The sequence below is a fragment of the Pteropus alecto genome, unplaced genomic scaffold, assembly GCF_000325575.1.
Source record: "Pteropus alecto unplaced genomic scaffold, ASM32557v1 scaffold106, whole genome shotgun sequence".
NCBI lineage: Eukaryota > Metazoa > Chordata > Mammalia > Chiroptera > Pteropodidae > Pteropus > Pteropus alecto.
The window spans coordinates 428,913-440,118 of NW_006442103.1; the positions used below are offsets into that span (position 1 = coordinate 428,913).

General features: G+C 38.1%; 1 protein-coding gene and 1 pseudogene across 7 annotated transcripts in view; one reads left to right on the plus strand and one right to left on the minus strand.

Annotated features, from left to right (window-relative positions):
* Positions 1-6: 6 nt before the first annotated feature.
* CARMIL1 (capping protein regulator and myosin 1 linker 1) overlaps positions 7-11,206 on the minus strand; it is a 262,767-nt gene continuing 251,567 nt past the window's right edge. For 4 of the 7 annotated variants that reach the window (XM_025052169.1, XM_015595507.2, XM_015595504.2 and 1 more), the window contains 3 exons: positions 8,972-9,112; positions 6,302-6,451; positions 7-287 (listed from right to left, as the gene is read on the minus strand). In XM_025052169.1, coding sequence (XP_024907937.1) covers positions 151-287; positions 6,302-6,451; positions 8,972-9,112 — 428 coding nt within the window. In that variant the 3' untranslated portion in view covers positions 7-150. The remainder of the gene's footprint in view (positions 288-6,301; positions 6,452-8,971; positions 9,113-11,206) is intronic. The other 3 variants (XM_015595506.2, XM_015595505.2, XM_015595503.2) reach the window with 2 other exon arrangements.
* Positions 9,460-9,578, plus strand: LOC112469140 (annotated as a pseudogene).

Genomic DNA, 11,206 nt, shown 5'->3' on the forward strand with positions numbered 1-11,206 from the left:
AAAAAAAAAAAAAAAAGAAGAGATAGAAGGAAAAGGAAAAAAAAAAGAGCACCAAGAGAAGAGTGCATAGAAAGTGGGAAGTATTGCCCTGGGTTCTTCTCTGATGGCTAACAAAGTGCCCTGCACGGCGGGACTTCTGTGTGGTGACCTTCACACAAAAATAAACTCTTTTTCTGCTTCTTCCCCAGAGTCACTAGATTTGCTGCCTTGATGGCTGTCTTTACTGGAGGACCACTGCTTTTGATCTTGATACTCCTGGGCCTGCTGGCCCCAGCTTCTCCTTGAAACTGAAACAGAAAGAAAAGGAAGTTATCACTGATTAACAAGGTAATACCAGTGACCTCACCAGTAATGGGATGAGATGCAGGGCCCTGAAGAGTGAGGGGGTTCAGGATGAACTGTCTCAGAAACAACTTACCAATTATATTTAGATTCCAGACAGAAATTACACCAACGAAATGGAAAAAATTAAAACAACATATAAAACTCCAGTCTACGAGAGGGTGAGCCTCTAATAGATACAGTTGATAATCTGAGGGTGAAGACCCCAGAAGGTGAGGATGAAGGGAGGGAGTGAAGGGAGATGTCAGGAAGGAGAAGCGCTCCGAAGCTAATGTGCAGGTGACCTCCTGTCACAGTTGCCCCCTTGTGCATTAGAGAGAACAGGGCAAACAGCTTTGAGGAGTCACTGCTGGACAGATGTTCCCTTTGGTGCCTCTGCAGGACATTTAGGTTTGACTGAGATTTTCTACTTTGGGACAAGATATAAGGAAAGGTCCCAGCCATCTTCGTCAGACTTTTCTGTCTCACAGAAAACCTGTTTCACTCTCTAGATGAATAGTTTAAAGTCTTGTGAAAATGAATTAATACCGCCTATGGTCTATTCAATCTTTTTGGAAGTAGCCTCCAGGAAGAACTGCCATTATCGTTGCCTATTCTGATTACATATAAACATGAAGGATTCGCTGAGACTTTACAAAGCAATGATGAAGAATATTTGCTGGAACTGAGCCTTTGTCATGTTCCATGTCAGGCACTTTCTGTTTTTATTATTGCTATTCTTCACTACTATCCTGGAAGATAGGTTTTGTAATACCTGGAATCAAATTTAAATTACGTCTCTCTTCAAAGCTTATGTTTTTCCCAACTAGATCACAGCTGTAATGCCACTATACCTTGGGAAAAGGTTCTGGTGCCATATACCAAAGTAATAAGGGTTATTATTACTTACCAAGTCTATTATATAGACACACCACTTAAGCTAAAAATACCAAACCCATGCACTCTATTTGGCTTGAAAGAAGAGTGCAGCTGCCTCATCACTCAGAAATTTCCAGGTCCTGGAAAAGCAATAGGATTCAGTAGATGCTTCTGATCATTTTAATTTTATCATTATGCTAAAGAACTCATCTTGCCAGGAACTAGCTATTTAAATGTTTAATCCACTAAAAAGTGTTTCAGGAAGTAAAAGCTAATGGAACCTAATAGTAAAAGTGCAAACATCATAAAGTACTTCTCTTGCCAATCTGGCTATCAGGGCTGATTCTGATCTCTAGACAATAAAAATTTAAATGTTTAGTTAATTATATTAACTTGAAATTACTGCAAATTCTGAAAAGAATAAACCTTTCAAATCTCATAATGAAGGTAAGTAATTAAAAAAAAATTTGACTTCTTTTATCCAACAGTTTTTATTTATTTATTTATTTTTGGGGTGGGGAGGAAGCAATGAATAAATATCATAACTGATTTTTATTTTTTAGAATAGAGTAAAAAAATTGAATGTACTCATTTGATTGGTTCTTTGAAAGTTGTTTACAAGCCAGGTTCTGGGAAAAAGGTACATAATTTTCTATAGTTCGCCCTTTATCACAAAACTGATTTGATAGTAATACAGAGTCCTTTAAAATTCTCAACTTTTGTGTGTACTATGAACAGGAGGAAGTAGATTTATAATGACATCATCTGAAAGACACCTTTCTAATAATTTAACCTCAAAATAGAGCATTATTAGCAAAATCTGACAGAAAATTTTATTCATTCCATTTTAAAACCAAAATAAGCTGCTCTTCTGTATCAAGCGACTCAAGAATAAATTTCCAAAACTACAGGTTCAAGGGAAGAGATATGGTGATACATTGCTCATTTGTCTTCAGAGCAAACATATTTGCTCCAGTTCCCAGATTTAAAAAGCTTTTCAACCTTCTCAATATTTTAGCTTCTTGGAAATCCCAGGTCTAATTAATGTTATGTGATATGACATCTGAGTACTCTCTAAAAATGGAGAAATTCATGCAATCGAAAATGTTTATGTCATAGATAAAAACTGAGATAACCCTGGACCAGTGTGATTGTAGCAGGGCTGGTTGACATTCAGAGAAATCCAACACAGGAATCTTCCCACAAAAAGCAGCCTGTCCTTTAGTCTCTAGCTAAGTGACACTGGGCTTCTGAGTCCTCGGGCTGGGGGATGGGAGGATATAGCAAACATTAACAAGTTACCAGGCTGGGTTCTGGGATGGTGGCATAGACTCAGTACTCATCATGAAAGCAACAATTTAATTCATCCAATCCAGTCACTGAGAGGAATAATAACATGTCCTTTCTAGAGGGTTGCCAAAGTAGATCACTATGGCAATGACACTATTTAAAAATTCATTCCCAAAATATTCATTTTCATTGACTAAACTCTATCATATGTGAGTGTGAATGTGATAAGGAGACTCGTACCAGGCTGACATTTTCCTTAGTATCATAGGCAGCACCATTCTCGGATAGGAAAACTGAGGCATAGTGAGGTTAAGGAACTAAGGTCACACAACTAACACAGTTAAGTTTGGAAACCAAAGCACTCTGTCTCCCAGCCTCCTACCTTCCTGTTAATCCAGATCACCAGTTACAAACAACTTTCTAGGGGGAATGTTGTTTGTCAAGTTTGTTTTTCAGTCTTTAGGCAGCATCTAATTAGGATGCTAATTACAATGATATTGAAGTAGGTTTGGTAAGGATCCCATTACTGGACAGCCTAAATAAGATTACGTTTGCTTGAAACTTCAAACTTCAGAAATTATTTAAAAATATTTATAAAATTCAGACTTTTTACTAATTCAGATGAACCTTCTTGGCAGCCTGACTTGATGTTTTTTATACAGAGTAAAAAAAAAAATCAAATTGTTTTCGTAACACTTATTCAAGGCAAGTATTCATACAGTTAAAGTCCTGGAGGGTCTCTATACATGTGTCTATATACATATTTATTACTACTCCATATACCATTAAAACTATAAGATACCTGAGTAAGTAAACAGGTAATTTATTCAACACAAACACTTCAAATATATTCACATCCTGTTTATAGTGGTGATAATTGGCACAGAGGCTCAAACATTCTTGAAGATGATTTGACTTTGCATATATATGCAAATATATATGCTAATTTTAAAGCTTCTGAAACATGCATATAAACTCAGAATTAGAGATTCATATGAAAATTTGAGCTTTTCTCCATTTTAAGCTCCACTGACATCCTCATTTTCCAGAAGAAAAACATTATGACCTTAAAATAATATTCGGTAGTCAGCCCTGATTTTTTACACCTTCTGGCAAGAGCCAAAAATGCCAACTAACTGTTATATTTCTTTTGAAGAACTCATATAGGGGTAGTAGAATCCAGATCTGGTGAAAAAGTAGACTAGAGCACTGGATTACAGATTATAAGCCATAGCCAAATATTTGTTGGCTATATTTTGAATTATGGAAGAAGCAAGTGATACATAAAAACAAACTCAGAATTAGATGGCCTATATAAATAGGATACATTACAGTTCATACAAAGCCAAAATCAACTATTTTCTTCAAGAAAACGAAACATGTTCTAATGAAAACATCACAGAGTAGAATTAATTGTAGAGGGAAATGATATGAAATTCAAAAGATGCAGTTACAAATATTTCTAGTAAAAGAAAGCATTTTACCTGTCAAATCAATATTGAAATAACCACACAATTAAAAAATGATAATCATGATAAAAATATGCAGTGTGCTTTGAGAACAATAGCCTCTGTTTCATCGATACGTGATTGAGGAAAATCAGAGAGCTGTTTTAGGATAAATAGAGCTGCTTTTTAAAGATTTAAGGGAAAGTACACAGAGCTACTTTTAAAAGATTTAAAGGAAAATACAGACAATGGTTTAATAAAATTGCTCTGCTAAGTGCTATTTGTTAACCAGAAACTATTCAGAAAGCAGACTGCTATGCAGTTCTCAAGGGTGAAACAGTCAAGTGCTAAAAATTGGCACTAACAAAATAAAATTATGTTACATGTAAAATTTAATTGAAGCTCCTGTAAAATTACTTTTTTTGTTCTGGTATCTCAAAAAATCAAGGCAGAAAAGCAAATACAAGGTGGTCCAATTTAATTCCATCGAAATTTGACAATAGCCCATCACAATCAGAATTTCAAGCAAAGAGGTCATGAGAAAATCTAAGACAGACACAGAATTTCTTGCCTTTTTAAGATTTGTCTTATCTCTGTCTTCATCTTCTTTTTACTCTAACTCAAGGCCTTTTAGGATAATTGGTGTGGCACCGGGAGGTGGCCTCTTTTGTGTAAAAAGCGCTTTTAATGGCCTAATGAAGACAGAACTTGCATTGCATCAAGGGTGCTTTGTTAATAACCAAGTAACATAAGTCAACTGATATAATAGTTCAAATGTAAATTTCCCAAATCTAGAAATATCTATGTGACCTTCAGTGTCTTAATTCAAAGAAGCAATGCAGAGATAGAGCTTCTGATTTAATATATTCTAAGAAGTAACTCTGCCTCTCTTCAGAAAATAAAGGTCTTAGGTGTTCATTTATATAATTTTTCTATAACTTGAAGATAACAGGTTTCCTTGAAAATATCAGAGAAAAATCTCTTGTAGAGAGAAGAGTTACTGTAATCACCTTTTTATAAACATGTCTACCACACAAGAAATCCTTTACAAGTGAAGGAGCAAGCCAGTGGGTTTTCTCTAGGCAGGTGCTACCTGGCCCAAACAATATGGTCTATCCATACGTGACCTTCAGACTTCGTTTTATGCTATGGGTCTTGGCCTAAACTCCACCCCATCATCTGGTTAGTGTGCACCTGACCAGCATGCAAGTCAGGGCACATGGCTCATCCAACAGTGCTGGCGAAGAAGGCTGGCTCCAAATACTGCTGCTGGTGGAAGTTGGTAGATGCTTTTTTATTGTTTTTGTTTTTAAATCTATGTCAAAGAGAGTCCTCAAAACAATAGGTCCTACTTGAGGAATCATAATTCATTGAGTTGTGAAGCTGTAAGAAGGGTCAAAGAGGTTTATTATCAATAATAAAGTGTGCTCAAGTTTGAGAATGGTTTATCCTTTTGCAAAAGAAGTTATTCCTATAATAAGGTCACTCCCATTGACTTGCCTTCTGGGGTACTTTCTCAGGAGGCAGTGAAGGATGTGGAATTATAGCTAGAAAGCTGTGCCATGCTCTTCATCCCTAGAGCCAATTTACTTATATGTTAACCTCTGATAAAGTTTTACAAGAGTAATCAGTCACAAAAAAGAAAATTCCTCTCTGAATCAGCAATGATTGTTCTAAAATTTCTCACTGGAGATTAAAGCTGATTTGAAATGTCTCCTTTTTGTCTCTTGGGACAGTCCTCACCTGAACAGAACATTACAGAATTTACTACAGTGTCAAATGAAAGACGTCATAGAGTAACTGCTGTGAAATAGAATAAATTGTTCTTAGAGTTTAAAAAGTTAACTGACATTTCTCACTAAAAGGTCATAAAATGTCAATTGAAAGATCACGTATATGACACAAGGTCTTCATTTAGTAGCTGGCTTTTTATTGATTCTTTTCTAAAATAATGTAAAGTGTTAAGCCAATATTCCCTAAAGGTACAAAGTGTGTTACTCTAAGAATTTCTGATCCAATCCTAGTTTAAATCTAATAGAACAGAGAGAAAAAGGAAGAGGATAGGAGACGTGACGCCACATAGAAAAATAAACCGACATAATCGCAAAAATTTGAAAGGACACATCACTATACTCCAAGATAACTTGATCTTCCTCATAAGAATTCCTAATTTAAAATTTTAAGTGAAAAACTTTTTGCCTCAAATGGAAGGACCATCCTGTTGCCATTTAGGAAAAAAAAATCAGTAGTATGAATTGAATTATCCTAGTCCCAGGACAGAAGTTACTCGGTTAAAGTTTGTTTTTGTTAGTGCCAGTTCATAAGCTTTGGGGCAGTGAGGGATGATAATCAAAGGCTCTAACCATTTGTTGGCTGCGACTTCCTGTGCCCAACTGCATTCACCTCTTCTTCTGCAATGGTGGAGTACAGTTTTGAAGATCTTTTCTCTTTACTGGAAGGCTTGTCACTGTCATGATCTGAATGTCTTTTGTAATAATCTCCTCTTTGCACTACTGAGGAAAAGGGATTCATTTTACCCTTTATATTAGCAAATACATCAATGTATTGACATTAATATTAAACATTAATATTAAACATTAAAAATTAAAAATTAAATATCAGCTTACCCACCCCACTTAGGATTCAAGGAACCTATAGTGCTGGTCCTGAACAGATGCACCATCGTCTACAGAATTCAACAGCCAACATTATGGAAATATCGTGCAAAATGAGGTGAGCTCTGAATCTGCTCCCTAAAGGTACTAACAAAAAGGCCCCAACATTACCATTTTGATTCCAGGATGGATTAATGAAGATCACATTCACTATGGAATAATCCCCCAAAATCACAGCAGTTTACCTGTTTCAGAAATTAGTTGGGCACGCTAGTCCAAAGGGAGGCACAGAACAAGGAAATGAAGTAACCAGCATGAATAATGTACAAGAAAATAGGAGCACATCATGAACACTTTTTTAAAGAAAAAGAAAGACAGGGTTCACAAGTGGCTCTCATTCCTGGGCCAGCTTAGTGGGCAAGCTGATAAATGAACTGAAGTCAAAATCTTACCACCTCGGCCATTAGAAATGTATATTTTCATTCTAATTTCAGTACCAAGTGATACCAGAATAATTCTGTGATTAACTTATTCTAGATCCCAGGTGGGAAAGTGTTGGTTTCCACAGCTCTATACTCCCTACCATCTACCTGGGAAGTTGGAGGCATGTACCATTCATAATGTTTGCTTTTATGGGGAGGGAGGAAGGGAATCAAACACTTACCTCTCAAGCTTTGAAATGTCTAAGGAGCAACTCTCATTTTTAACTTCCGGTGGAGAGAACCCACCCATGACATTCTCAAAACGACTAAGGACATGCTAGTGGTGGCATCTAGTATGTCACCCACTTTGTGAACTATACAGGCTCTGTACACACATTCTTACTCATGAGGCTGGTGGGTTATTCTAGGCCTTGTTTGAATCATATAGGCATCTAGAAAATATCACTTCAAAAATGTTAATTATTATTCAACCTTGACCTTTTCTTTTTAATCCTTCCATATTTCAATTGCTTTTGAAAAGATGAGCATTCTTAATTAACCACTTCCCCCACCTACACACACCCATGATTCCTTCAGACATTTTCAAAGTTTCCTTAGAAATGAAGCGAAAAAGTCAGCAGTTACAGAAGGAAAATGAGCATAGGTACAGGGGAGGGGCCGTGTGGCATGACCAGGGCTGTCAGGGACACTTGCTGGCTCAAGCCACTCTGATCCAGCACCACCAAAGGCTCTTCTTTCTATACCAAGTCTTCCAAAGGCTGTGGCTATAACACTGACCCTGTGTTTATTTACCATGTATAATACGACTGTACATGCCAGCCACCTTTTACGGCTTTGGTTTCTCTGTGTGACAGAAGTGGTTTATCAGTTTTGGTCAAAATCCCACCTTCTTTTGTTTTTGGCCAACAGGTGGGTAAAGCTTGTACCCACCAAAAAAATCTGCAGAATAGAGATGAGAAAGCAGGCAGTGTCATTTCTTTCATTCGATTCCCGAATCACTAAGACAGCACTCAGAACTACTTCCTAATGATTTCAAAACTACCATCAATAAAAGAAAACTGGCCAATGTAGGAAGCTGTCAGAGGCAAGAGGTCAAAAAATTCTAAAGCATCAAGCAAATCTGAAATAAAACAAAGCAACCCCAACCCACAATAAGAGCCATCTGGACACGATGACTTGTGTGGCTCTGGAATTTCTTTACAGATGGGGCTTAAAGACAGTAATCACATTATACTTTATGAAAGACAGAACCCAAGAGTTAACTGTGCATTTAATGGAATAAGGGAGGTGGGCAAAAGAGATGGGGGGGTGGGGTGCAGAAGCCACTCAAACACGCTTCCCTTCCACTCACTGCCGCTCCTGATCTGACTGGGAGATGGCATACACGCCCCAGGACTATCTTGCTCTGCTTCTAACCCACAAATTAGAAGGAGCAAACTGGTACAATGATGCTCTGAGCGTGTCCATGCAGATGCCACCTTCTAGGAATGAGCAACATCTGACTTCATGACTGAGCAAGCACAGTGAGCCCCAAGGTCATTCGGGCCTGGGTGGACTTCTCCTGAACCACAGCAACGATCATTCACAACCAGGGGAAGCTTTTCTTGGAAATAATGGGACCTAGAAACGTACAAGTAGCATCAAATGAGTCACCAAATAATATTTAAGGCACTCCTGATATGCTAGGAGTCAGTGTAGGCGCATCTAATGGTGACTGTTACAAAGACATGAGACCTCTGGGCTGGCGTCTCAGTTATGCTTTTCGTTCTTTGTGTGTGGTCCTCTATTAAGATCCAATGTCATCGCCAATGTTGAATCAAGCTTCTGAACCAAGAAACTGCTCTGGTTCCAAAATTTAACCCAAGGGGTACTGACTTAAACAAAATCTAAGATATTAGTTAAGTCCAGGATAGATTCCTTTCTCTTAAAATCACTCTCCTTGGGGAGCACTAACTTGGAGAAAGACATTTCTTACCTTCCTGGGAAAATGTCCTGGGGCTGGGCTGGGGGCTACCCTGGCCTTCTTTCTCCTTGTCCGAAGGAACTTTTTTCAGGACGGGCGGAAGAAGAGCAACTTTAGGGGAACTGTGGCCAGGTGGAGAATCTGGGACGTCCTCTGTGGAGACATAAACACACAAGTTAAATTGTTCCATAAACTGGATTCCTCAAACATAAGCTGGGTTATTCCAATACAAGTGACTAATAATTTTTAAAAAGCATCATAGGATTTTTCTGGCCAAAAACTAGTTTCATGTTTTTGCTCCGGTAACTAATAAAATCCACAAACAATAGAGAGAAAAATAATGAAAACAAAATGAAGGTTAGATCTCGCATAGATGTAAATCTACCTTGCAGACACAGAATTCCAATGAACTGATATTTGAAAATTACACTGTAGGTGAACTAATGTTCCTTCTGCCTCAAACTCAAAGACTGTGGTTTTCATAAAATATGTAAAATTTAGTCCATAGCCATGCTACCCTGAACAAGCCCGATCCTGTCTGATCTCAGAAGCTAAGCCGGGTCGGGCCTGGTTAGTACTTGGATGGGAGACCACCTAGGAAGACCAGGTGCTGCAAGTGTAAAAAATAAAAAAATAAGGGATTGTAAACTGACAAGGTCTTTGCAATCTGTGAGGTCAACCAAGAGTTGCCTGGCTAAAAAAAAAAAAAAACAGAGAGGAAGTACAAATATAGAAAGAAAAAAAAAAAGCAGGTCAAGATGATCAGAGAGTCAAAGTTCAGCCAGGGACTAACCATTGCTGTGTCCCAGATGGATGACAGCATTATAAGGGTTCTGGGTCATGACATGGAGCAGTCCAGCCCGAGCATTCAGAGCTGCCACAATCTTCCCCACTGACACATCCAGGTAGGTCAGAAACCCTGTTTCTGACTGTGTGTGAGAGAGAGGGAGGGAGGGAGGGAGGGAGGGAGGGAGGAAAATATGTAAGATTTATAACTCATTGCCTTTACCCATTGTCAAATCTACTAAGGTGGTCACCATATATACATACACATATTATTTGTGCATGCTGGTGCTTGTACTCACACACACATACTGACATCACTAAGAGTAACTTGGAATAATGGAGTTTTAGAACCAAAAAGAACTTTGGTGACCGCTGTACAAATGAACAAATCAAAAGACCTGCTAAGCTAAAAAGGTGGCAAAATAGAACTATAACTCTAAGTCTCTTAATTCTGAAGGCTGTGCTGTTTCACTCTAATTGAAAGGATTTACGGAATTGCCTTTCTTTCTCTGCTCTGTTACCAGCAAGGTAATTCGTGTTTTGGCACGTGTGTGTGTGTGTGTGTGTGCGCGCGCACGCGTGTGTGTAGAAGACAACCTTCAGCCAGGTCCTCTTCAGCCTCATACTTCCAGTTCAAGTCTATGTGCTTCACTACAGAAGCAGGGATGTGTCAAGAAACTGAAAATAACTCTACCTACCTCGACAATCTCTCAGAACTGTGGGGAGGAAATGAGATGGTGTATTTGAAAATGCCTGCTGACTTCTCGAGTTCTATAATTATACACTAGCTTATTAACATAACTGTCAATATACTAAGTTCTAAAAACACATTTAGCAAATAAACTGAAATGCTTCTTGTAATAGAATATTAGGGATCCAGCTAGTTTTATACCTGGCATTAGCGTCTGAGTAGCCAAATACTCTACACATTAGATGAGGTTCACTTTACAAGAGTCATTTCCTTACTGTGGACTAGATACACACCTAGATGACATAAAATGCTTGCCTGCTTTCGAGTAGTCATCATTTAAATTTTTTTTAAAAAAATCATTTATTTGCCTTCTTTCTCCCCACTTTCTGTTATGAAGCTATTTTGTATGCATCAGGAAATTTTGGGGTTCTCTATCACGACAAACTCTGGTTTACAAAAAGGTGTGAGTAGAATTAGGAATACGTCATCTGCTTCAAGAGTTAGTTGCTTGAGGTGATCTCAGTATACCCCTTTCTTTGTGGTTCCTCCTTGGAGACTGCACTGGGTTACTTGAGGGACCAACTGGCTGTGAAGACCAGAGAGGATTAAACAAGTTGGCCACTTGGTGAGTGAAAGAAATGTTTGAGAGAAAATGAGAAAGAGCCACAAGTGGAATGAGTTTGGCACATGGGATACTATCTTTTTTTTCATCCCACCCAAATCATCTGTGTATTAATGGATGACTATGATGAGCCAGGAGTCTTACTTTC